Consider the following 26,701-nt stretch of genomic DNA (forward strand, 5'->3'; position numbering starts at 1 on the left):
AACTTCAGGGTTGCGTTAGCGACCTTCGGCGTATTTATTTTTATTTGATTTTTTGTCCCATTTTCTCTTTTTTGCCATATTTTTGTATTTTTTCTCTAACCTACCCCAAATTTTCATCAAATTATGGATAATCTGAATATCACTGATATATTGTTATTATCCTGGCATTACTCTGATTTTTCTTAATATTTATTTGTGCCGGTTGAGTATTTTCGCTATTTACCTGCTGTCACTACACGCATCGGTTGTTGCCTACTTGTTGTTGGTCATGCAACGATTTCATGTTGTTGTTATTCACGTGGATGCACGTATGTATATCTTATATATATATGTATATACATATATATATATATATATATATATATATATATATATATATATATAGCTTAAATGTCATAGTATATTATATGTATATTGATAGAGACAGCACTTTGCCCTGACAACCGCGCCAGAGTTCCCGCATTTGCTTCGACCAGAGTTGTTGTCTTTGTCTCGTTATCGCTGAGGTGTCCTGTTCTTTTTGCTATGTGCTGAATGAAGCTAACTGGTATATATAGTAGCTCGTTTATTTAATGTTATCGTTCGTTCGCGTTTATCGTTCTGCCGTCGATAACCCATCCGCTATAGGGGTGGGCGGTTCTCATTTCACAAATCCCTCAAATATATCTACTATAATACAGTGATCACTAATCGTTTCTATTATCACTAATGTTAAACAAACACTTACACATTGTGCCGGACGACCCCTCTCCCACACCTTTATTTACGTTGCGTCATTCTCTTCGCTGAAGGCTGTCTATAATTAGTCCCGCAACCTGGTTACACGCCAGCTTGACCAAATCTGGTACCACCCTTATCGGTTAAGTATTTTTCTTCTAATTTTACGCTTGTCCGAGTAAACGTATCGTCTTGGCCTCCAATATATCACTTCGCTTGTACTTCGGTGTTCGCTCAATGCTTAACAACGCGCCTAAGAGTTTCCAGCCAATCCCCAACTTCGCATAGGTGCCCTCCCGCAGCTAGCAAAATCACTCTTCGTTTTATCATTTTCCAGGCAATTCATGTTTCTGATAATCGAATAATCCATTTTACTTAGGTTGCAGCTTTTGCTTACAATTGAGGAAGTAATAACCGGTAATATTTTATTTTACATGACAGTTATACCTTTTTTTTTTCTTTGTGAACCTCTTTCTATTTCAGGCATTCTTGTCTATGAAAATATTTTCTCTGTGCAGACCTCTGTACGTTTTCCCCATTTCTATCAAGTTTGCAATACACACATTTAATACAACGTTGGGGGAGTTCCCCCTCCAGATAAATCATTCGGCCTTCAAATACATATTTATATATATATATTTATAGAATTTACATGTTGCTTCGCAATTGAGGTTTTGTCTGTTGATATTTGCTTTTGTGTGTAACTTTTGTTGTCGTTTAAGATGTATAGTACTTGTTATTCTCAGTGTTTATTTTATCTGAATATTAGGGTGTCGTGTCGCCAAATTTTTTCACGCTGCGTGGACCTCGATTTATTCACATCACATTGGCGTCCCCGCATTTGACTTTGTGCTTTGCCACCGTCTGTAGTTTTGACTGATTGAGAGCTCGTCTGCGTGATGAATATGTGCAACCCGCCGCATTCACTGCTACGCCTCTTCCGATGACAGCATAAGGATAATAACAATAATACAAACAATACCAGGATACATACAATAATGGCATGAATAATCGAAAAGTCGACGGGCCCTCAATTCGAGAAAGCCGCCGAATACGCGACGATTTCGGTGTTCTGCCATCACCGTTTACCATGAACTTCTTCTACACCCTCTACCTGGTACTGAGTTGTAAGATAGTCCAGTCCAGTCCAGCATCAACAGGGTATTTCATAGTTTCGTACACAAGACAAAAAGCAGCCATCTTTTAGCTACTGCCATATATGTGGCCGTGTCGGTAGTTTACTCGTTATAAATCTTTTTCCACCTCCTGTTAACCGACGTCCAACATCGCACCATTATTGCGTATTGCGTTCATCGCCCATTTGTTTTGTTTTGAATGCTGCTTTGTCATATATGAATCGTTATAACAGTCATCGTTTTATTAATTGTTATCATATCATCGTTATCACGATTAGCCTCATATCAGCCTCATATTGTCATTATCATGCATATACATCTGATAGTAGTAGTCGTAGTGATAATATAATTACAGGACTAATTACACCAGAGTCACCAGAATTCAAACGACAGTCAATCATCATTAGGTCATTGATTGCATTTTTTTTCGGATTCGCACGGTCGCAACTTACTCGCCCGTTGTTCCTCTCGTCTAAAACTGTACAAAACGTTTATTTACAATTTACATGCTGGTATCGTCATTACAGGTGGCGGTTGATATCGGTGCGGCTGCAACATATCTATTTCGTTATTATTATTATTATCATTATTGTCATTATTTTTTTTATTAAAAAAAAAGCATCAGCAAGGTCAAGGTTACTACCACGGAGCTGCTACCATATGTTAATTTATGTAGGAAATTCACTTGTCTCTTCACACATTATTGTTTGCTCTGCTAGTCTTGCATTCGTAGAAAATAACTAACCATTCCATCGTTAAACTCTTGTCTCGTGTTCAGCCCGCTTACGATATGGCTCATCTTTAACTACCAGAAACTGACTGAGAGATAATCGATAAATGGCATTCGATCGAAACGACAGTTGAAACCACTGAGCCTGTATGCATTCTACACAAACATTATCTATTCTACAACTACTCTGAACTGGTGACAACGTTCGTGTTTTCTTAGACGTCCACGCATATCGCAGTTATAGGCACATTGTTACGTATAGATAAAACGATCGAGCATTTGATGGGCGCTCTGAAGGCCGTGCACCTATTTAGCCTGTTATGTGTTTTTGAAGTGCCTATAAAACGCTTAAATTAACATCCGATAATAGCCAAGGCTAGACAAAGTTCGAAATTGATTATGAGATCACATTTCATTAATAAGTCGACAATTCGAATTTTCGGGAACACCAATTTCGCTGTCAAGTCAAAATGATGGGAGACAAAATAGCAGATTCCAGTTGCGACATCTATAACATTGATTTGTTGTTGTATAAAACTGCGAGCTTTTTGACCAACTATGTCTACAATATTGAATACTTATACTACTAGAGTTTTTATTACCCTCTCCCCTCCCCCTCTCTATCCCCCTCTTTCTCCACATCTCCCTCCCTCCCTCCCTCTCTCTCCCTCTCCCTCTCTACGCGCGCGCGCGCGCTCTCTCTCTCGCTCTCGCTCTCTCTCTCTCTCGCTCTCTAATTCAGTTGAACCGGGGCGGGCTGCATGGAAGCGAAGGACGCACTGTTCTGTACTAATGGTATGCGAACCAAATCGAAAGCCATTGATTCATTGAAATACTTTTCGTGCGTAACTACGCATAAACGCTTGTAACATTGATAGGAAAAAAAGACGTTAATCAATCAGTCCATCCATTGATGGTCACCGATTATCGATCGAAAATGACGAATCGGCAAACACAGGCATTGTCCAAATCGACTCGAAACAGATCATCTTGGAAACTAACTCAAAATTCATACATATATTCATGATGTTTTTTCTATATCACAATCGAGTTGATTCGATATCGAGGTTGCAAAGGCCGATGATCAATCGATAAACTGAACGATCAATGTGTTGTTTTGATGAGGTAAAAAATAAATTAAAATTAGAAATTTCGGCACTGTCCCGTGCTTAACGGCGAATATTACTATAGGCCCTTTGATAATGTTAATTTTCGACAATAACTTACTGTCATTAGATAACAGAATTGTCAACCAACTGAATTTATGTTAACATGATTCAATGGCGATCTGTTTGTTGAAATAAATGTTTCTTTTTTTTCCGTTATCCCCGCTTCATGATGATGTTTTCATCGTGAGTGTGGGATTGTTTCGGTTATTTACATCTTCGACATCTGTAAGCCTGTGTTTTGGATATCGTATCTGTGCGGCCTTTTGTTTGTCTGTGGCTTGATTGCATAATTATGTTTCAGTGTGGACACATTTTGTCTAGTACGCTTTACCCATAGCTTTGTAGATGTCCTTGAATGTTCTACGTGTTTGTGTGTCAGTTTCTGTACGATGCGCATGTGGAGGCCACGATCCTTAGATTATCTCATTCAGTAATAATAACAATGATATATCATTGTAATAATTATCAAGTAAAGAAATACAAGATTTTCTTATGTACTTACATAACAGCACAGGAAAGGGCATATAGTGACAAAATCTATAATGTAATCTGTACGCGTACTAATAGCAGTGTAGTATTTAAACAGCAGTGCGGCGTCACTGCTACAAGTAATAACTGTTCTGTGCAACATCTAGAGCTCAATAGGTACGCCATGTTCCCTTGACGAGCTCGCAATGGGGGGTAGTTATTGTTATTTAGGCTGTTTCTGCTGATGTTCCGTTATCGTTGATAATAATGAAACTGATGTTATATTTATCTGTGCGCGTGCCAGAGCTGTTCTCCAGCAAATCCAGGCGTTATGCTTTTTAACCTTGGCAGTTATTACTTAGTATTACTGTTGTCTAGAATATTGTGTATTCCTTCGTTATAGGTATCGTTGGCATTTTTCGTCGATCCATATCACTTCAGTATAATCATCATCAACCGTTTCATTATTATTTACCATATTAGTTACTATATCTCGTTCGTTCTCCATGCTGTTGTACGTTGTCACATATCGTATTTGCTTTTTGCTGGTATTGTCGCCAAGCGGTGTTATCCGTCATCACTGTTCGTTTGTTGGAACGGATGTCGCCATATATATATATAATAATCACCAAGCGGTCTCTATGCATGACAGAGGTTGTGACAAACATATTCGACGACAAACCGGGTTTTCCTTCATATTTTTCATAATATAAGTTGACAGAAATTAACTGTCTTTTCCGACTCGTTCTAAGCTTTCTTTCAATCATTTTGCGCCTGCGGGGGACAACTTCGTATTCTTACGGTCGCTCTCGTTGCTGGGCCTTCTGGGTCGCTGCGTCGGCAAATAGCCAATGTGTTGCCGCATCTGGGCGCGGTTGTCGTTGGGGCAGCACGAGACAACGAGACACAGTATTATGTATTGTTTGCTTATTATCCAGTATTAATCTTATTACTGTTATTATTACCATGACGTTACACATTCATCATTAACATTCATCATCACACGCGTCATGCGCTATCCAAAATCCACATTTTTTTCGGTCTATTCGCCAAAGAAACGCTATATCGTCACGAAATCACATTACGCCCGCTGTCATCTGAGGAGTCCGGTACAAAACGAGAGCTAATTCCTTTTGTTCATCTGCTTTCGTCGATTTTCGTAAGTCGATGCTCGGAACCAATGATTCGAACCAACCAATCATTTGACATCAATCGCGTGATCTATTAATTGAAAAATCATTATTGGGAAGCAAGCGAGGGGGGTGAAGGTATTTTGGGAGAGCAGTGCATGTGATACGCGGTGGGTCAATCCTCCTGTATATCCATCAGTTATATTTTCGTGTGGATCTATTGTTTTTTTTTGTTTATGCTAAATACAAATAGCCATAGTTAACATGTAAGAACATGTTAGCATGTAAATAGTAGGAATTAACATGTTTTCTTAATTAGGGCTCTTCCCAGCTTTCTTGTACCTCGCGACGACCTTAAATCAAAGATTTTTTTCCTCACTTATTGTCGTGTAATCTGTTACGTCCTTTTCGGTAAAAAGCTACTAATTTCCCAGGGAAGACACCTTTCCCATTTAACCTCTTTGGCTCCCAATGATATAACTTCACGCTGATCTATTCTGCGGTTCTACACTGTATTCCTTTTCGTCGTTTATATTTGTTATTTGCGTCGGTCTATTAGGAGCGTTCTTTTACCCGTTCTCTGAAATCAGTTGACTATTCTTGAAACCTTATCCCCCCGAAAATAAGCTAACATTCCATAATGTTTCAAATATTACTGATCATGCATGTTGTTTCGTGCTCTCGATCTAGACTCATCTAGCGAATTAAGTGCATTTTCTCGGGCTTCAAGCAGACCCCCATAGTTAATCTATTCAAAACCTACTTTTGCTACTTGCAAAAGTGTAGTGGTTCCTCCTGCAACTTTCGCGAAAAATTAAGTTTTCACGTTCTTAACATTCATCGTTTTCTCACCTAATAATGCTGCTACTAATTATAAGATGCCCCCATTCGACCCTCCTATTCGTTATCGTTAACATGGCGAAATGCGCCAAGTCAGCTAATCGTGGAGCGGCGCTCAACTCCTGTAAGATCGATCCATTTGGATCCTCCCATTACATCAGTCCTAGGAGTTCCATTCGTATGAAATAACATGAATATTTCCATTCTTTAGCCCTTACTATTAATCTTTTGCAGCAACCGTTAGCAGCGTCATCAATAAACTGAAGTGAGTAGAATTTCATCTTCCCATATGTTCAACGCAGACACCCCATTGTATTTCTCCTACTCGCATACAATTGTCTACATGTCTTCGACAGTAATCTGTTCTTTTTTTTTTCCGCAAAACCATTATCATAATCAATTATCATTGTTAAATTACAACATCTCGCCCTGTATTCAAGTGAATGTGTGCGTCGTGTAGCTACTAAACCTCTTATTCCCTTCTGTAATAATAATAACGTATGTACGATACAGTGTTTGTTTGCAGCTTCGTGTTGTTTGCATTCGTTAAACTGCTACGGATCTGCTGCTTGTGGATCTGTTCCTCTAATGCTGTTGCCTCACCGAATTTATTTCTTATATGTAATGATCATGTGTTCTTATGTGTGTCAGTTTATCATTCAATTCAATATGTAGCTCAGTTGTATTGGTGACAATAAGTTATTTTTGCGTTTTTAAGCTGAGGCTTTTCTGTTTGATGCTATTGTTGTGGTAGTTTTGTTAATGGTGTGTTTGCCTAGATTTCTATAGGCGTCGCAACCTATCGGTACATTCTATATAGTTGTCCGTGTCGATCATATCGTAGTCGTTTGATTTTCATCTTCATCATTTAACCTTTTCTTTTTGTTGCCATCTCACGCACTCGTGATGCTCCATACATGTTCTGCTCTGCCACGATCCAGGGTCAACCAACTATAAATCGTCCATATAATTAGTAATTCTATATCGCTGTCTCCGTATTGATGTAACCAGCTGCCTCACCTCTAGCTTCGCCTCTCACTTCGTAGGGTTTGATCTTCATTTCTAACCTCCATTGCCGGTGCCATCGCTGTTCAACACTCATCACTATGTCCACCCGTCCATGTCAATCCGTTTGTGTCCACAGCAGATTTCTTGCGACGACTATTGCTACTACGACTACTACGGGTATAATTATTTACGGTGTATTGTGCGGGTCCATAGCGCCGAGTCCCGCGGCACCTCCCTGACCTCCCTGTCCGCCCTTCATGAGGTACTTCTCGAGCTTGCCAAGTATATGCTTGCCATAAGTGTACTTGCGCAGCGATGCCATATGCGGGCGGATCTTTTGCAAAAGCAGCTTACGCTGCGGTGGCTCAGCGACCTCAATCATTCGCTGGACAACATAGTTAGCATATTGGTCTTTGATCATCGTGTAGAGGGCACTGCCATCGAGGAATGAGCAAACCTCTTCGATGAGAAGGACACGATCCTGTCGTGACGCGTGCGTCACACACTTTTCAACGACGTTTGAGGCGAATTTGTGCTGAGAGAGGGCAAGCACCTTGCCGCGAGCCGCTCCGACGATTTGGTTCTTGTCGTCGGCACGACCGTGTTCCAGCACGTGCTGAATCACGTAATTGCCATACTGGTCCTGCACGAGCTGTTCCGTGTGCTGATGAAGCTCCTCAAGAATGGGCGATGTCTGGTCGGCCGTGCAGTGTTCCAGAATTCGCTGGATCACGCGACAGCCATAAGGGTGCGTTGACAATGCAAACACTTGACCCTATTTCACGGGTGAATACCAGCAATAGCCAGGACATAGGTTATACACACAGAGAAAGCGAGAAAGAGAATTAGACGTAGTCAGATTTAACTAGCGCATATATGTAGTACCTCGTGCTAAGGAAAATGCTCCCATGTAGGAAATAATGTAATGGCTCAAGAAATAATTCTTTCAAGTCGAGGTTTTATTATAAGGCGCAATATAATCAAAATCTATGCTATCGGAATTTTTTAGGCAGTGACGTTACATGATTATACTACATTTGTTTTTGTTAATATTACTTTGATTCTTAAAGATTAGTTGTTATATATACCATAATTACTTGGTGCTCACCTGGAACGCGTCAATAATGAACTGGAGCGCAAGCGGTTCCACACATTCAATGCATTTCTGAACAACATGATTACCATTCTGGTCTTTGACGCATTTGAGTACATGTCCATCAAGCTCTTTAACAATGTCCTTCTGCTGTTCAGATGGAATACTCTCTAAGGCCTTCTGGATTACCCGACAACCGTACATCTGCAACGCCAGTGGAAGAACGTGGCCCTTGACACGTGCCGCCAACGCCTGTTTTTGCTCGGGAGTACCGAATTCGAAGAACTTTTGAATAACGTAATTTCCAAATACGTCCGTCATAAGTGAGTAGGCCGAATTGATGATCTCATTAAATACGAGCTGTTTTTCAGCCAGAGTGGCACGTTCGAGTTTTTGTTGAATGAAGCGTGAGCCATGCTGATCCTGCGAGAACTCGACGATATGATTGAGCAGATCACGCAGCTGAAGGTTTGGGTAGCGGTTGTTGCGGAAATCTTCCAGCAGACGTGACCGGCCGGTGTTCTTTTCAAGCACGCCACTATGAGAGAAAATAGCAACCAATTATAATAACTCGCCCCAAATAGGCGAAGAATGCCAAATATATAAGCCTTTTTTTGTTTTTTTTATCTAAGCTGTTAATGACTTATTGTTGAGTATATATTTTTGATTCAGTTTCTCCTGGTTTTTTAATAGATACGAAAGAATTTTTGATTCAGTTTCTCCTGGTTTTTTAATAGATACGAAAGAAATCAACTTATAGGAAGCGTATTTAGTTTGTCAGAACGCTCTTAGTCATTAGCCAGGGTTTTAGCGAGATGTTAGTTGTTGTAAGACACCTATCACAGAAAACATTAATATATTCTCCTATGAGTATACTGCATGTTTTACTAGGTGGCAAGTCAAACTCACTTTCGCTGCATGCCGACATTGGGATGGCTACTGTTATGCGAAGGGAACAGGTTTGAACCTCCTGCCTGTCCGAAGCCAGCCATACCCAGGCCACCGTTACGCATCGTGGGAAATTTATCGCCCTGGCCAGGCCCAGCGGGACCTGACACAAGTCGGGAGGCCAAAGTGGGTCCTAGGCTGAGGTTAGACGACGAACCGTTGAGCCCCGACAGCGGGGGCGTAAGGCTTTGCGTCGGCGGGCCTACTAGTCCCAGTGGATTATAAAGCTGCGACTTCCCCACTGGTCCGAATGGTTCGCCAAACGACCGCTGTCCTCCCTGGAACAGAAGCGACTGAACCAACATGTTCATCCGTCGAGTGTTTAACACTTAGTAAGAGGTTAGTGAAAGCGGAGAGGGGTTAGTTGATTAATCACGTCGTCAGCGTAGTAAAACACTAGAGAAGCCATGAATGTCATTATTAGTTAGTAATTGAGAGAAAACCATGTTTTTTAATCGAGCTTATAAATAAAAAAAATGTCATTCAACAGATGATGTGACCAAACGCATATCGAAGTTAATAATATGCTACATCACACACCCCACACGAACACACACAAACAGTGTTTATACGATGAAACAACACCAACCTGATTACCAAAATCCCTTCGATCAAACGACTCTCTTCGAGCACCAGGATGGTGTTGTTGTTGCTGTGAGTCCAGCCCGGTGCCAATGGGTCCCATGGGGTTGCTACCGATTGGTCCCAGTCCAGCCATGCCTGAGGTATTTTGACCCCCGCTGTTGGACCCAAAGTTGCTGCCAAACGAGGCGCTACTTAGATTTCCCATCGGATTGAGCGAATTGCCAAGAGCGCTTGCGGCCAAAGATGGGCCGGACGCGCCAGCTGCGCCACCCGAAAATAAAGAACTGCCTCCACCGGACTGTCCGCCTACACCTACGGCGCCACCACCCAGGCTGTCGCCTCCCGACCCGGGCTGACCTTGTCCTCCGGCCTGGTTAAGCTGCATCTGCTGGCTGCCAGGATGGCCATGAGGTCCACGTGGACCATTGACCATGTTCACCATATGACCACTTGGCGGTTGCAGCAGCCTAACACCAGCCTGTGGATGTCCATGTGGGTGACCATGTGGGTGACCGTGCGGTCCACCCGGTCCCGGCGGACCAGCCATTCCAACACCACGGCCCATCATAACGTTACTAACATTATCGTAATAACCGCCCATCATAGGCCCACCATAACTGCCCGGACCACCTGGTGGACCTTCGCCGTTGACAGCTCCTGGCGTGATCGGCCGCTGGGCCGCCATGTGCTGAGGGTGTGGACCGTGGGGCCCGGTTCCCCCAGCACCGACTGCCGGCGGTCCGGGTGGCCCCGGTGGGCCAGGATTCGGTCCAGGCGGTTGGTACATGCCCCAAGGTGGCATTCCGTAGTACTGCGCGGGCAGTGGCATAGCAGCGGGTGATACAAGACCCATAGCCGTTGCGTACGGGTCCTGATTGATTGCTGCGGTGATGTATGGATTCCGCGGGTGACCAGCATGACCCGCATGCCCGTGCTGCGCAGGGTGATGTGGTGGAAACTGTGCTTGAGGATGCGCATGTGGCGGAGGCTGTTGACCTGCCATCATGTGAGCCACCATATGTCCGCCTGTCCCTGCAACGTTCCCATGACGACATATACATATAGAACGAGATAGAAAGGATTCATATATTACGATAAGAAGTCGGTAACCAGTGTCTTATTGTCTAAAGAAAGAAACATTTAAGATAAAATTGCGAATGTTCATGGATCACATGACACTAATGAATTGACAACAATTACCGTACCATAAACGTGTCAATATTCTTTCTTGAAAGCTAAGATACTATTGTTCTCGCGGTGCTAACTGTCCTGTCATACTACATACCTTGTGGAGGTTGCTGCTGTTGTCTCTGCCCGCCACCATGTAGGTAGCCAAGGGCTTGTTGTGAATTTGGTCCATTCGGCGCTCCCGTCGAATAATCTGGCAACATCCCACTTGGTGCATCAAGTGCACTCATCAGATTGTGTCCATTCATACCAGCTGCATGTGCAGCGTAATCCGGAAAACCCAATGGCGGTTGAGGTCCCGTGGCCATCGCCATATCAAAAGGGGCTCCTCTTATGGTACCGGCAGTCTTCTTGTCCAAAGATTCGTCGCCGGCCGTTCCGAAGTCGTCATGGGTGAGTGTGCCATTGGCCAGCTGACCTGCCACACCTACTGCGACTCCAACGCCATGTTTTTTAACCCCAGCTGGCTCCTTTCCCGCCATGGCTTTCTTCAGGCCCATGGCCGTCGGACTCGAGCCGCCAAGAACGTATTCGACCATCTTCTCGCTCAGGCGTGGACTTAGGACAGGCGGTTGTCCGTGTGTACCATCGGGACCAGCAGGCCCTGTTGGTTGCGAATAGCCACCGCTCCACGTTGGATCGCGCCATTGATCAACAAAGATACCTCCACCACAACCTCCGGCGCCCTTGCTAGCTTCATCCGCCAGTTGTTTCTGGCCGACACCTCCTACAGGCCCGCCCTGCTCAGGAGACACTGAGTCGAGAGCCCAGAGCTTCTTGGCAGAGCTAGGACCAATCATCTGGGGACCGGCGGAGGTCTCAAGAGCCAACGCCTGAAATTCGCTTTCCAATTCGGCGGTTGGGTCGCCACCAGCACCTCCTGTACCCATTCCGTCGGTGCCATCTCCGAGTACCCACCGTGAATGTTTTGCGTACGACTGAAAGTCGGTCTCAGATCGCTGAAAGAAATAGCTGCAACGCAACAGAGATAACAAGAGAGATGGGAAAACATTGAAAATCATTAGTTAAAAATCAAAGAACGATCTTGTAAAAATTTGGGTAGGGCATAAGGTATATTACTCTCATATATGAATCGTAAAGTTGTTCATAACTTTATACTGTACTTTATAATGAGATATTCATATCTCATAGGATGTCAAACTAAGATTTCCACTAGTCAGAAAAGTTTCACGTTCTCTAAAATTAATGATTCTTAACTGTTTGCCATAAATATATGTGTATTATCTATCAGAAAAGACGAAATCATCTTTCCATAATTAGGAGTTCCCGCTAATGCAGGTGTAAATAGGTTTAGCCTCACGAGACAGGTTTACAATGAAAGCTTCATGCCTGGGTAAGTCCGTTTTCATATAAAAAGATACATGCCACTAAGTTTGAATAACCACACGTTCGATATATATGTGAGATCTCTCACCCAATAAATACACTTTATGACGTTATGCAATCACTGCAGTTAGATGTGCGTTTTCCACTTGACCTGTTCAGATAATTCATTAGAACAATTCAAAAAAGGACATCCTGAGGACAGCGCCAAAAATTGAATTTTTCCATGACTTTCGGAAGAAATTTCGGTGAACGTAAGTATTCAGACTCAATAGAAAAACGAAGTGCAACGTCACGAAGCGAACTAACGATTCTGTTACAGCAGTTTTGAACAAGTGCGTATCCTAGACCCAATGGTTAACGTAAATGAATCTTATACATATTTGATTCACTTTATGGCTGATAGATAGAAGATCGTTAATTTCTTTCATAATTTAAAAGATACTTTTAGCCCTAAAGGTAGGGCAAGTCCGTTTTCAAGTTATAGGGTACACCTATACATTGTTTTTCAGCAAGCTTCAATATTGAGAAGGAATGAATATAAACTTCTCCCAGGCCTTTTCGGTATAGCGCATGGTCATGCTTCCAAGAGGTATACTAGAATAGCTAGAAGGCATCAGCTTGAAGATCCCCTTCTCAAGAGCTCACACGACTTACCTGACCATTGCGTCGTCTTGGCTTCGATGCTGAACCCCCGAACCTGGGGCTCCAGGTGCTGTCAACGCCGGAGATCCAGACGGGGCGTGTCCATTGTTGGTTCCGCCTCCGCTACCTGGCCCTCCGTTGCCTGCGGCAGACTGCGAACCGTTCGACCCAGTACCCCCACCACCGCGGCCTCCCCCTGGTGGTGCGCCCGCTGTTCGCGGGCCTTCTGCAGTGCCGTTCAGCATCTCCATAGTTGTGGTCTTGTCAGCGCAGATTAAGCTGGCACAGTGAAGTGTATCGTGGATCTGTATTATTATTCACTGTTGATGTTGTTGCCGTTCTTGTGATCAAAAGTTGATAATTTGACACGCGTTATCGATATATCTATTTGGGTTGATAAACTGATATAGCGGGTTCGTAGAGTGGACGTGATAGCTCTTGTGCGGGGAGGGGGTCGTGTCGTATATGAACTTGTCTACAGTGGCCGTAGTAGTTACTTCTCGCTGTTTTTTCTATCCCTTTCCCCTTGTTTTATTACAATGGAATTATCTGCTTTGTTTTTCTTCTTTGTAGCTGATAATTTCACTTTTGTTTTTGCCGTTTTCGCCGTCGTCGTAATCAAGGAGAAACACGGCCGAAATATTGTATTTGGTGGATAAGTTCCTGTTCCAGATTATGCAAAGCTATGTAGAAGTAGCTGAATGATGAGTTTGTTGGTCTAAATTATTACATCATCGGTGAGCCCCCACTTTTAATGAGGACCCTTCCGCCAGATCGTTATTTGAGTCGGATCTCCTTGGTTGACAGGCGCAATCTGCTGCCTAGTTCTACTTGGCGCTGAGCCGCGCGACCAGTCAGAACACGCCCCGAAACAACACGAGACTCGAGCTGCGACACTCCTAAAAAAGTCTTCTACTCAAACGTCCTTATCAAACTCAACTACTCATAAAATCTGCGTGTGTTGTGTCTACGTGTATAGCAATGATGTTTGTCGCTGTCTGTCACAATGTCTAAGCGCCACACGCCTACAAACGCCTCGTCTTAGGCTCGCTAACGCCAGGCGAGCGTTGGAGGCGCTCTGCTAGGAAATAGTTTTCTTTCTTAGCGCGAAAAAAAACGTTGCGGCACAGGTCTCAAGGCACGCGGCACAAAAGCGCAGTGTCTCCTCACAAGCGTCGTATATACTCTGTTCGCTGTTTGAATGTAAATGAATATGCGTGTATGTACTGGAAGTGTGTAAACAATCTATCCTTTTTAGGTGTGTGTGTATGTGTCCGTACTTGTGTATGTGTATCTAATCCTGTACGCGCGTAAATCTGAATGGATTTGGGTATCCCTGTTGTTTAATGTAAGGATGATAGATAGTCCTGCGCGACGCTCGGCCTCGACGAATCGACCCCGATGTTGTCGGTATCGTGATCGATAGAAATATTCTGTTTTCTCGTCTTTTGCTTCCTCTTTTCTGTTTTTGGTGATATTCGTGTTATTGTCGCTGCTGTGGTTGAGTTTCTGCCGTTGTTGCTGTGGTTTGCTCAAGATGGTGTTAATCACAGCAGCGTCTGTAACGGGAAGTCAATGAACAGACACGGTTAGTTATTAAAATTCGCTGATGAATCGAGTAAATACTGAGAGTAATATCTACGTCGATGTTATGATAACGTAGTCTTGACCCACTGTCGTACATATCGTTTATTTGTGACACAACTAAGGTAAACTACAAAAATATCCCTATGACGATATGGATGATAGAGCAATCCTGTATTAATAAGCAGTAAAAATGTTTGGCTTATTTGTAAATTTAAATTATACACGATAAAGGATGAACCGTTAACAACACATATTTAATTTTCTGTCAGTATGTCAGTATTGGTTGACGCTTCAAATGCAGCAAGAAACAACGCTGAAGACGAAACTATGGTAATTTTGGCACGAGCTATGAGCAAGCTGACGTGCTTATTGGGCCGAAAATTGTGGACTCGTGTACTCGAGAATCATCGGCACATCGGACGTCAATAAGCTTATAGCTGCTGACTAAAACACTTAGATACTATGGAAACATCCTGTGCATTCTGTGTGCTTCTTCTTTCTTAAAACACATATTAGAAGGTCGGTATAATGTATAGTAGAGGTTCAAGTTGAGGACTACTTAAAAAATCGATTAGTTATCGTAAATCGGACATTTTGTTCTTTAATAGGAACGGCGTTAATAAAATATAGCTAAAAACTTTGGGCTCAAGCGTATGCACAACTAAATCGACGTCAGCAAAATATTAAGGCATATAAAAAATCACTCAATGAAAATCACTTGAACAGCGCAAATGTCCTATTGTTAAAAACGGGAATATATAGCATATCAATAAATACTACTACAGATACAATAACCTTGAGTTCAAGGACTTCTCTAGGTTTGAGTAGTCCATCAGGTTTGAGTCGGAGAAAACGAGAGACTCGGGGAACTCTCAACTGATGATCATCAATGACTCATCTGAGTCATTTAGGAACAGGATTTTCTCAGGACTACTAGAGTAATTCACCTGAAGGCTTATCATCGGAACCGCAGAATACAACGAATTTGATACATATCCCTCCTACAAGCTAATAAAAGAAGACATTCGAAGATACGCCGTCATTTTCTACAACTGCATCATACCAAAGTACTTACAAATCAGAATATTTTTGCAGTTCGGTGCTTGATCCGATTGACTGAATAGCCAGGAACAACGTTAAGAAACGTCTGCTTGAATAAAAATGAGCCGCATTGTGATGGGACAGAGATTTAACGAACTCGTGACCTCCCCCTATATACAGAACGAGCTGTTATTCCGTAGGGACCGCATTTGGGTATTTTTCTGTCAATAGGTATTTGTTCGTATCGTTCCCCGTATCGTTCCTAAATAACCGAAACGACGCTGGTATAAAGCTAGAGGCACACCAATTTCTACAAACATTGTCGTTTACTACTTGGTAAAACTTACAGCTCAGAAAAAGCTACATTAGATAGTAAGAACGTCACTACCTATTCTGTTATATCAGTAATTTTTATCTACGGCGATATTAGTCGATCGTCGCACTACAACGAACACACCATTTCGTTAAGCCTGGGATTCGGTTTTCGCGTGTTCCGAATAGTCGAAGCCATTCATCGTTTGCATGATTAATAGAAATCGATTCTTGCAGTATTCTTTTATTCAATTTACCTGTTGTTACTCTATATTTCTTCTTTTGGTCGAGCTAATACTTGACTTCGTATTGCGTAGTTACAAGTTTGTCAGTAATAAGCAATAATAATGTCATGACGTTTATTTGAACAGCTTCCCAAATTAATTCGAAGAACTCCACGTACAGTCCTTTAAATATCTAAATCGAACAAATCCCCGAGATCTAAACCACACACTTATCTGCCGCGAAATCAGTATCTTCGCAATCATATATGCTTCTATATTCATTTTCTGGTTGGCGAGGCATTCTTTGAAGAACTTTAAAAGAGACAACCAAACCTATTGTTTCCAGCCATCTGCATATTCGATCGTCACGTCATTTTTCGCAATAGTGATACAACCACAAAAAGAGAATCGATACCACAGCAAAAAAAAAGTAACCAATTTCAAATAAAAACGGCTGGAGAACTTCAACCAACACCAAAATCCAACACAGTCAAAAAATGGCAACGCTTTCCCTCGCCAGGGAAGCACTGCCGCCCCAGCCGCGGTCAGCATAGAAAGTTTGCCTCCTACATATGAATACACGCTGCCCCAAATTGACATTTTACTGCCACTAAAGGCACCACAATTCGGCATCTTTGTGTTTGTCTGTTCTGTGGCCACCGAGCCCGCGCGCGCTAACCGACGAAGGCAAACGACAATGAGCTACAGTGAGCCTTAAAAGAAGATGCAATCAAACATCAAGATGCAACAAATACCAGCAAAAGAGCATCAACAGTATAAAACAAGAAAGAACGCTAGACAGCGTGGGGATGGCAACAGTCAACGTCGACACACAAACGTGCAAACATTCTGCATCTGAGAGGTGGTGCTTCGTGACGTAAAAGGAAAAAGAGTTGATCTACTGTTGTGACGCACGTAGCTGCTGCTGCAGTGGAAAACGCCTGCCACAATCGCTACCACCGCTAGCCAGAAACAGATCGTTCTGCAGGATAACAATAGAGCACAACAATACAATAGAATACGACGTCAACGAAAGCAGACGGACTAGCCAGACTAGCAGACGAGAACAGACGGTTCCCTTTGTACAGCAGTAGCACACACAGGACATAACTCACTCTCTTTCATACCACTGGTAAACAAGTAACCCGTACATTCTATGCAGCATGGACAGCGTCGCAGCAATACGAGTCTCGAGAGAGTAGACGCACATCCCTAACTAATGCAAGATAATGATGTCGCTATGACACAATAAACCCACTGCTCACTGAGAATCTCTCTTTGCGAACAATAAATTTGGCCACTATCTGCTAGAGGTGATTCCCAATGATAAATAATAAATAGGAAACCAAATTTTTGTGTCGCTTCAATGAAGGAAAACCCAAAGATGAGACGAGCGTGACCGAAAGAACGCGTGCCCGGCAAGCGACTTTGTCTATATAGCAACTGTGTCCGTTGAGTTTACAATACAATTAGGCGTTCACAGTGTAAACTAGTTTACCTGCGGTTTCAGGTTCAAACAAACAACACGAAAAACAACAGAGCGCATATGGTACTGTTGAATGCACTAAGAAGCAATCCTATTATGCAAAAATCTTCAACAGTCTTTATTTTCCTAGACGTCTTCGCTGTGCGACGTCACTCTTCTCAACCCCACGTTTCACTCCACATTTCTATAATATCACAGATTCGACATTCAGGTTGCAGCAGCGGTTTGTTCGCGGACAGCCTCTTTGTGTTATATGACGGAAACACTCACACTTTTATTAACGTCGTTTAAGAAAATCAAGAATTTTTGCATTGTCTAAGCGTGTTCAGCTAATCGAATTCTAACATTACGACATAAAATGGTGCCACAGATAGTGTTTATGAGTCCAACATGTGATGGTGTATGTCAAATTTCTGACAAGCCTCTTCACTGAATGCTTTCAATTAGCAACCGCTGTGTAATTTTCTTCGAATAATTACTTTTTTACGCCCGACTTTTATACGGAGTGGTACATAAATAGAGTATTGCTGGTGCAGTCACCTTATTTAATATGCTTTCGTATATACAGCATAATTGTATTATATGATGAATTTGCTGTGAGTGAAGCTCAACGAGACAGTTCCTCTTCATATTTCATGTTCCCCCCGACATTTTTTTCCTCTGCAGACGCATTACTCAACGATACCACATACTAGCAAATCGTAATGGCACGTACTTAGCCGAAATATAATGTTACACATATGCATATGCCTATTGGCCATGATTAGGACGGCTCAATTAGAATCAGTTTTCGGCGCTGGACGGCCGGAGTCGTCAATATCGTAGTGGCAATGATATTCGTTACTGGCCGCTTACAATCATTCGGTCGTTATCAATCACTACTGTATGCCGGTAATGACAGGTAGTCTGTCGGCCTACTTGCTTGAGTGTCATTCAGCAACAGCAGATGAATCAGAAACTGCGACGGTGGAAACTCCAGTCAAGGAAGGAAAAGCGGAGCGCCATTGAAGACATCCATGAGTGCATGTACATACGAAGGGATACATTCTTCTTCCTACACATACGCATATAGATATACGTAAACAGCCGCAGGATAGTTGAAAGGCTAGAAGAACCGCCAGGCAATGCTTCTACGATTCAGTCTCTCTATTCCGACTAGCTGCACTCATTACGGACTGTTACAAGCATCAGCTGCTACTGTTTCCGTCGTTGAAACGGATTGTGTTTCTAGGAACCAGCTGAGAACTTTCGTACGGGAAGTGACGATTTAGTATGTCGTAGTTGAGGAGGCACACATGCACACAAGATGGCGTTCTTAACTAGCAAGCAAACTAAAGAGCAAAAACATCGAAAAAATAACTGAATTGTTTTTGTATATATATATATATATATCCAAACATAGAGGGAGAATAAAAAACGCCAAGCAAACCTTCTAGGAATCCGAAAAACCGTTGTCCATCTAATATGAAACAACAGAGGGGTTGCAGAGACAATCAGTGAAAATACTGTTCAAGGTACAATACTGTTGCTAGCTTGAGCAAATTATTTTTGCTCCATTTACATTTAGTCGTTGTCTAATCAAAAAGAAAAATAATTATATCGTTTCTGTTTTGTTTTAAAAGAAGGAACAATTAAAAAATGTATACCTAACTGGTACATGGAGATCAAAGCAATTACTAGCCGTAAACAGGTGGCTTCACCACTCCAGCGATAGCAGAACAGCCTTTCATCGACTCTTTTTCTACTAAAAACACTAGTCGGAGCACAGTTCGGTCTCGTTTACTTAATCATCAATCTATACGTGTCCAGTGGATGTCAAAGACTACCAATCGTAGATAGACGGTTGGGAAATCGATCTAGGTGTACGTAACGGCTGTTGATGTTCGAGGAGAATTATGGTACGGTAGGAAATAGCAAATTACCATATCACTGATTAACTAGTCATCTGACTAACTGTTGTATGACCGTTACCATAACCCTACATTTTCAAAATTTCTGGAAAGCGATATCGAGCTCGTTATGACGGTGCTGTTGTATACTTAAAATAGCTAGAGAGATGTTTGTAATGACGCCCTGTTTTGACATTGTTTCAAAAAAATGCCCCTATTTTGAACCGTTCCAAATTTCTCTGCATACTCTACGCTTTAGTTGCAGTCTAATACCAAAAAATTATAAGTGATACTTGCCAGATGTAATAACGAGCCTTTACACATTGAAGATGAATTTGAATTAGAGGTGGTATTTTTTTTGTCAAACAATTAGTGCAGCGGCCCATCCGCTCCATGACGCTCATCAGAACTTACGAGCGAACGAGACGTCATAGCTCATCTGAGGTTATCTAAATTTTGATACACAATTATTGGACTAGGTAGTCATAACAGTTGTTTTTGTCAAACAATTGCACTCCAATGCATATTCGGATAAATGACTCCTGTTTTCAGAAACGCTACCTGACTTTAAGAAATACTAAAATTACACACACACACACGTATTAGGAGGCTAAGGATAGCCAGTAGCGCCTGTATCTAGAGGGTTTGCTAAATTAATAAAAATTGCGTTGGCGCTAACGATTTCGATGGTGGTAATATTTCACTCATTGAAATGCACAATGTTGTCGCTAAACTACTTTTTTTTTGTCCGATTTCCCTTAGCCACCTAGCGGTGTGTCATCCAACACAAAATCAGAATTTCATCTTCAACACAGCACCGTTTAATATTGTTTTTCTCAATATTACGTATGGACTATTAGAGTATCGCTCAGACATGTCAGCCACAAAAAATTTAATGGTTTTAAATGTCGGAGCTAGTACTGGGCCAAAAGTCCCAAAAACTCAAGCGCCCTATCTGAATGACCTAGTCGCCAGTAGATACTTTTTTCCAATACGAGCTGTTAATTCCAGGATGATTTAGAAATGGTTTAGCGGTATTATAATTAGCTTTCGAACTTTTCGGATAAAGCTGGTCTTGTAGACCTTTTGCCTAATCTCACAGAAAGCTGCTTGAAAATTCAACGACGCAGAGCGTACATTCGAGGCAGCCAAAAAAATCTGTATAATCGCAATGGGGTTCGTCCGTCCGGACGACACTAAACAGTAGCTGATCTTCGCTCAAAATCGAACACCGAGCCTTTTGCCATGATGAATTTGTGATTTCGCTCTAACTCAAAAACTGGCTGGCTTCTAGTATCCGTAGTAGTTATAAATGCATGTCTCACTTTATCCCGAACATCCTGTATGTTTCTATAGCCCAAGGAGGGACTGACATTGGAAACAGTAAACGACCGAAGCTACAACGGTGACGAGACAATAACAGCAATCTGCAGTATTACCGATACTGTCGCCCCGAAAAGTTACCGCCATCGCTGATGATGGCGCCATTGTATCTATAGAGTAACAATCATTACTAAAGCCTCTTTGTTGCCGTTTAGCTTTGACTCAACGATGGTTACCTGGCAATGCCACTAATGGCATCGATTGAGCAGCGCTATTTGACCGATAATATCATTGTCTAGGCCACGAGAGACTACCGTGAACAAGTAAACGGTCTCCCAACGACCAAACAGGCAAGCTTCTATGCGTGACCGACGAATACCGTCGAGAGATGGTGTACAAAGCACCCCCTGGTGACAGCAACATGTCATAGTAGCAGCACCGTGTTTTGCACCAATACATACTACATTGTAGTTTAGATGATTGTTGCTATAGTTGTTGCCGTTATTGGGACTGGCATTGTAAAAGGCGAGAGATATCCACAAAACCCAACTCAGTCACATAAACGACGGCACAGTACCGGAACAACAGAGACGATGACCATGTAAACAAAGTGAAAAGAACCAATTTATTCCCACTGCTCATCTCCCTTCTACCCCTCTTCTCTCATCTTTCTCTTTCTCTGAACTTACCGGTTTTGTCTTTAGGTTAAGTATCTATTACGTGTCGATATGTGCATGATTTTGAGCGCTTCTTTAAATGGCGATTTCGCTGTACTCTATTATAATGCTGCATGTATGCATTGTGTCCGTTTAGGTCTACTCAAATTTCTCTGTTTAGGTCTTCTCTCATTTGTGTCTGTTGAATTTTGGTGCCGCCAATTCTGGGTCGGCTTATGCAATCCACATATCAATAATAGGTGTCAAGAGTGAGCAATTCACTGGGTGACCGACTGAGCGCTGGTAGCTGGTCGACTCATCTACGGCGATATCAATGACGGTGGTGACAACGGCTTACCATTAGCACTAGTCCTATTGGCTCATGCGGGTTGTTGTTGACACGGAAGTTCCAGCATTGACGGCGCTTATCCGCACATTCGATTGGTGGTATAGTGTCACTGTCATTGCCCCTATTATCTATGCGAGAGAGTGGTCGATACAGAAACAATAGGCAAGATATAGAGCACATTGCGCCCGTCCGGCCCTCCGATTAACCACTGGGTTTAGTCGCCGCTTACCGACCATTTATCATTGGCGCTATCGCAACCACCGGCTAGCACAACCACTACAGACAACACATATAGACTTACAGACAAGCTAAGAGACGAGAAACACGACAGGTAAATAAATACAGGGCGGCTATAAGGCGTTCATTCGTTGGCCGTCTGTCCACCCGACGTCTTCTTGGCGTTGCCGCGCGTTGCGGAAGTCGCCGCTGCCATCAGGGCTCTTAGAGATGATTATGACGCTGCCGGCAGTTGCTACTCTAAGCGACGAGAGGGATTTGAAGCTAGAGGAAGATGCTGAGTGAATAACGACGATAAAGTGTAACGACGGTCCTTTGCTTCGAGGTGGACGAACAAGCAGACGCGCAATTGTGGGCATAGAAATCGTCTGGCGCGTTCATCAAGCGGGGGGAAGAGTGGGCGAATGAATCACCCCCGAATGACAACAACAGCAACAGCTGTGCGAACAACAGCATCAGCAGTGGCTGTGGAAGCTACAGACAAAGTGATTGCCGGAGCCCATACGACACATGAAACAACAACACTCATCATTTTAGCAAAAACGACGAATACGATGAAATAGTAGTACCAGGGACTGGATATGCCAATAGTAAATAGATAATAAATTGAGCTGTAAGCCACATCCACATATGTCATTGTTCTTTTTTCGGCCAAACATGGAAAGCGAAACATCTGAGCAATCGTCAATAAAAGAGACCTCCTGCCAGTTCTCCTTCTTTTGACAGTTTTTTTGCGAGAATAAAGTACAAAATCAACATTTTGTTACTTTTTCATCTTATCATAACGTCTATAGGAAGATACTATGGCAGATGTAACCAGCGTCTATAGATCAAGTTAAGTTCACGCATTTGTACAAACGAGTTGACTAGTCCCACTAGCGAAAGGACAGTCGCGTCCAGACACGCAGGCTCCTTTTCGCTTTTGTTCTGCGTGATGCCTCGTCATCTATTAACACAGCACCGGCAGCCGTAGCGCAGTCCTACGACTCAGCCTGATTACTGATGATACGGCCATTTTAGTCGGGAGCTGCAAAGAGTGTGGCAATTTGTTATCGCCTCCATTAACCAACAAACAACGCTGTGATAGAATGAACAATTCGTTGTAAGCAATTGATTAATTTTGCCCAAAGAATACACACACATACAGGGACATAGCTCACGCTGCTCACAGCAGATAGGTGTAAGTCTACACAAAAACAACACCTCAGAGCAAATAGACTGCGAAACACGCAACAGACTCGGCACACCGACGGAGACGAGTGGGCGATCCATGGTTTCTTTCTGTCCACTCTCACGTATCACAAACCAGTTACTTATGATTCCACTTGTTATCATTACTGTTTTCCTTTAGACTTCATTATGAATAATTTTATGAACTTGTTTCATTATTGTTCGTTCTATTCCTTCCTGGCGACGATGTTGTTGTCGCTAGCGGTTGTTGTGTCACTAACACCGAATAGATTGCTGGATAGGGGTGTCGTCTGCGTTGATCACTCTATTACCACCGCAACAGTGACGATTGTTTATCCACGAGGATCTGAGATTCTGTGCACTTGTAGACAGCAGGAAGCAGAAGCCAATCAGCCACGATAATAGCAATAGCTCCATCAGCATCGTCATAACCATTATCAGCATTGGCTGTTTGTCTGCCGTTTCTGTTGCTTTTCGTCGTACGCAAGCTGACTGTTGTCTCGTTTCGAGCGATTTTCCTTGTTATTTCGTCTCGCTCCTGCTGTAGCCTACCGACGAAAACGACAGCGTCGCAGCGCAAAAGAAACAACAACAACAAAAGAAGCCGGAAAAATGAAGGGCTGCTAATAATAATACTATACGAGGACACGAAATGGAAAGAGCTATTGTCAACAGCAGCAGCAGCATCGGTTGTGGTTATGCCCTATTGTTTTTATTGGTGCAGCAGCGGCTGGCGCTGCTATCCGTGCTGCGCAGTGCAGCAGAAGGGGAGTATTTTCTCCGACGAAAAGATGAAGCTGTTCATTACTGCGATTCTTATTATTAATAGAGACTCATTACTACACCAAGATAGCAGGAGCGTCCTGGTAGTAATATTAGCTATATTTTACACTAGTAACACGAAAACGACAGAACATAGGTCACACAGCGGCGCGACAAGCGACAAACACTAACACCAACAACAACAAACGCAGCATCCGAGAAGATCTGACGCAGCGATATCGAGCGCCGCCTTGGCCATTATTTAACCAAGTCGTGTGCTTCTGGAGAGACAGAAAACGATATCAAACAAACCAAAAACATCCATCAATATAATAATTAACTACAATACTTTCCACTCGTCAACACAACGGATCCACATACATTTCCGTATATAGCAGGCTTCTAAAAATAAAACGTGTTCTCGAAAAACTAATCGACTTAGTCGACTCCGTTTCTGCGGATTGGGTCGCGCATCGGGCGGACCCGTTAACGAATATGCATGTCCATGTTGCCAGATACTAGTGTACAGATATTTCAATGCCCACATGAATTAGCACAAGCTAGGCCATCGTCCGCAAGCGGTGTCACCATCATTAGCATTCCGGATCCGAGGAGTCTAACCACGACACAGAAGACGACCGTTCTTTGTCCGCCGTCCTGCCATTCGTCCTGTTTCGAGTGAAACTCAAAACTGACTGCTACGCTAAATTCTCATATCCTACAAACTCAAACGCTCATGGGACCACAATTAACAACCATAGAAACGATGGAAGACAGCGAGGAGCACGAACCACATAGCGCTGGCCGTGAAATTTCGCTAGTCGTCATTTGGGCAATTTTTCGGGTCGGCGTTTTCGGCGGTTCAATGAGCGGCCCAACCGCCGACTGACTCCGGCCCGAATCGAAGGCAAGAAGTTGATCGATCTGTTTTCCCTGTGTAGCGCTCTCGATACCGTCAATAGATTGATTTAGCTTGAGTTTTGTTTTGCTGTGGCTGCTCCAGCAATAGCGTTGTGTGACAATAGCATTAATCTGTGATGGTACTTTGTCCAGCACGATCAGCTTTCTGTATTGGGCTGTTTGCCCTGTCGATCGCTGCACTAACCCCGCTCTACGTACTGTATGCATGTATATATGGCGACCGTAGTAACAGTAGTGGTAGCAGTAGCGGCAACCGTGATTATAATATGATTCTTTTTGGGCCGGCAGTTTCGAGAGGATCTTGCGGCCCGTAAATGGCACGCGCTACTTTGGAGTTACGTACCTGAGGCGTGTCCGGCTGTCGCAAGGGTTGCACAATATTTACACGTATTTACACCTGCCTATGTACACCGCACATACGAGGCTGCTATATACACAACATGGCCCTTGAGGCTTGGCCAGAGTTGATCACGAAACGCGCTTTTTCTTCGTTACCGTCGCGCCAGCCAGGGGTCACCTGGCGGGCTCTTGGATACCGCCTTGGTGGCGGGCATATTCAAACGTGCGAGGTAGCGCGAACTCCATTAATATTTGGCAAAAAGAAATTACTGTTCGTTGCTTTGTTGAATTACGCTTGTATTACTTGTATAACCATTGTAGCAATCGATAGAGCAATATACACAAGAAGGAAAACATTCTTAATAAATGACGTTCTAATTGAACGCCCTTTTTTTGCCTTTGCAGTAGCCATAATTCAGCCCTCCCACGCTCTCTGTCATCCCGAATTCGCCAGGATTGTAGGCGTTGTATTGGCATCTTATAGCATGGCTTCTGTTTTGTTCAAAAAAATTAACAATCCGAGCGCGCATGAACCTTCTGAAATATTAGTTATGATTATAAACGATTTTGTTATACTCACCAATTGCTGCAGCCTCACTACTGCCGTGTTCGAAATAAACCACAACTTGGACTTGAACTTCCCGTACCTAGCAGATATACCACCTGCTTCAAACTGAAACAACGTATTCGATCGATGAGTTATTTCATGTTACCAAAGTTTACGTCAGTTAATTTTCCATGTCTCCTAAATCTAGTTGATTGCTAAAAATGATAGTGCAAAGTGACAATTTTAATTTGTCGTGGTGATCGGCTCACTTAATTGCCTCTGTAGCTATTGAAGCCTAACGACACATAATAGTACGCCGAACAGTGATCCAGCCGATACAATCGACATCTCATTGTTGCCTATTTTGTTCTTCCTGTCTCCTATACTTAATTTTCTATGAACTAGGTACATTTCCTAGCTAATCACCAATAGTCATCTGTTCTCTTTTAGCGCCTAGAGTAGCAAACAGCTAAAATTTATGTAGAAGAAATTGTTGCCTGGATGCTACAATATTCAAAAAAATGTGCCGAGTGCGTATATGTATATGTATAAATGATAACATGCAAGAGTTTCCGTTCCCATTTTCTCCGGTTTCCGTGAGAACGCTGCCGTTTGGATCTTAGTATATATTTTACTTTACCGAACTATAAATACGACATTTTATTTTAACAAACATATGTAAGTGTGAGGTGAACATATTAAAGTTCTAACGTAATTTTTTTTATCTTCATATGTATGTTCGACAAAAAACGCACCGTAACAGTTTTTTTCTTTGTTATTCTTCATAATTTTCTTTTATTAATTTCCATTCTTTTATTACGTAATTCCTCAGATGA

General features: G+C 42.7%; 1 protein-coding gene across 4 annotated transcripts; it reads right to left on the reverse strand.

The window, feature by feature from the left end:
* Positions 1-3: 3 nt before the first annotated feature.
* LOC111244628 (pumilio homolog 1-like) lies at positions 4-25,471 on the reverse strand. Of its 4 annotated transcripts, XM_022791911.2 has the most exons (8): positions 25,323-25,440; positions 21,878-22,579; positions 13,014-14,560; positions 11,110-11,984; positions 9,829-10,856; positions 9,201-9,532; positions 8,307-8,829; positions 4-7,973 (listed from the first exon to the last, which is right to left on the reverse strand). In XM_022791911.2, the coding sequence occupies exons 3-8, from the start codon at positions 13,250-13,252 to the stop codon at positions 7,386-7,388; spliced, it is 3,585 nt and encodes a 1,194-aa protein (XP_022647646.1). In that variant the 5' UTR covers positions 13,253-14,560; positions 21,878-22,579; positions 25,323-25,440; the 3' UTR covers positions 4-7,385. The 4 variants fall into 4 exon arrangements, with proteins under 4 accessions (XP_022647646.1, XP_022647647.1, XP_022647644.1 ...); XM_022791912.2 differs by lacking the exon at positions 21,878-22,579 and having other exon boundaries at positions 9,201-9,517; positions 25,323-25,471; XM_022791909.2 differs by lacking the exon at positions 21,878-22,579 and having other exon boundaries at positions 25,323-25,471.
* Between the last annotated feature and the right edge of the window lie 1,230 nt (positions 25,472-26,701).

This window comes from Varroa destructor, unplaced genomic scaffold (assembly GCF_002443255.2).
Source record: "Varroa destructor unplaced genomic scaffold, Vdes_3.0 BEIS01000002.1, whole genome shotgun sequence".
In the NCBI taxonomy this organism is placed as follows: Eukaryota; Metazoa; Arthropoda; class Arachnida; order Mesostigmata; family Varroidae; genus Varroa; species Varroa destructor.

What these genes read in the sequence shown, in the direction of transcription:
- LOC111244628 (XM_022791909.2), bottom strand. Translation starts at nt 13,252, where the DNA reads ATGGAGATGCTGAACGGCACTGCAGAAGGCCCGCGAACAGCGGGCGCA. An exon ending in ACAGCAGCAACCTCCACAAG is followed by an intron (nt 10,857 to 11,109) that starts GTATGTAGTATG and finishes GGAACGTTGCAG; the next exon opens with GGACAGGCGGACATATGGTG. An exon ending in TCATTATTGACGCGTTCCAG is followed by an intron (nt 7,974 to 8,306) that starts GTGAGCACCAAG and finishes CCCGTGAAATAG; the next exon opens with GGTCAAGTGTTTGCATTGTC.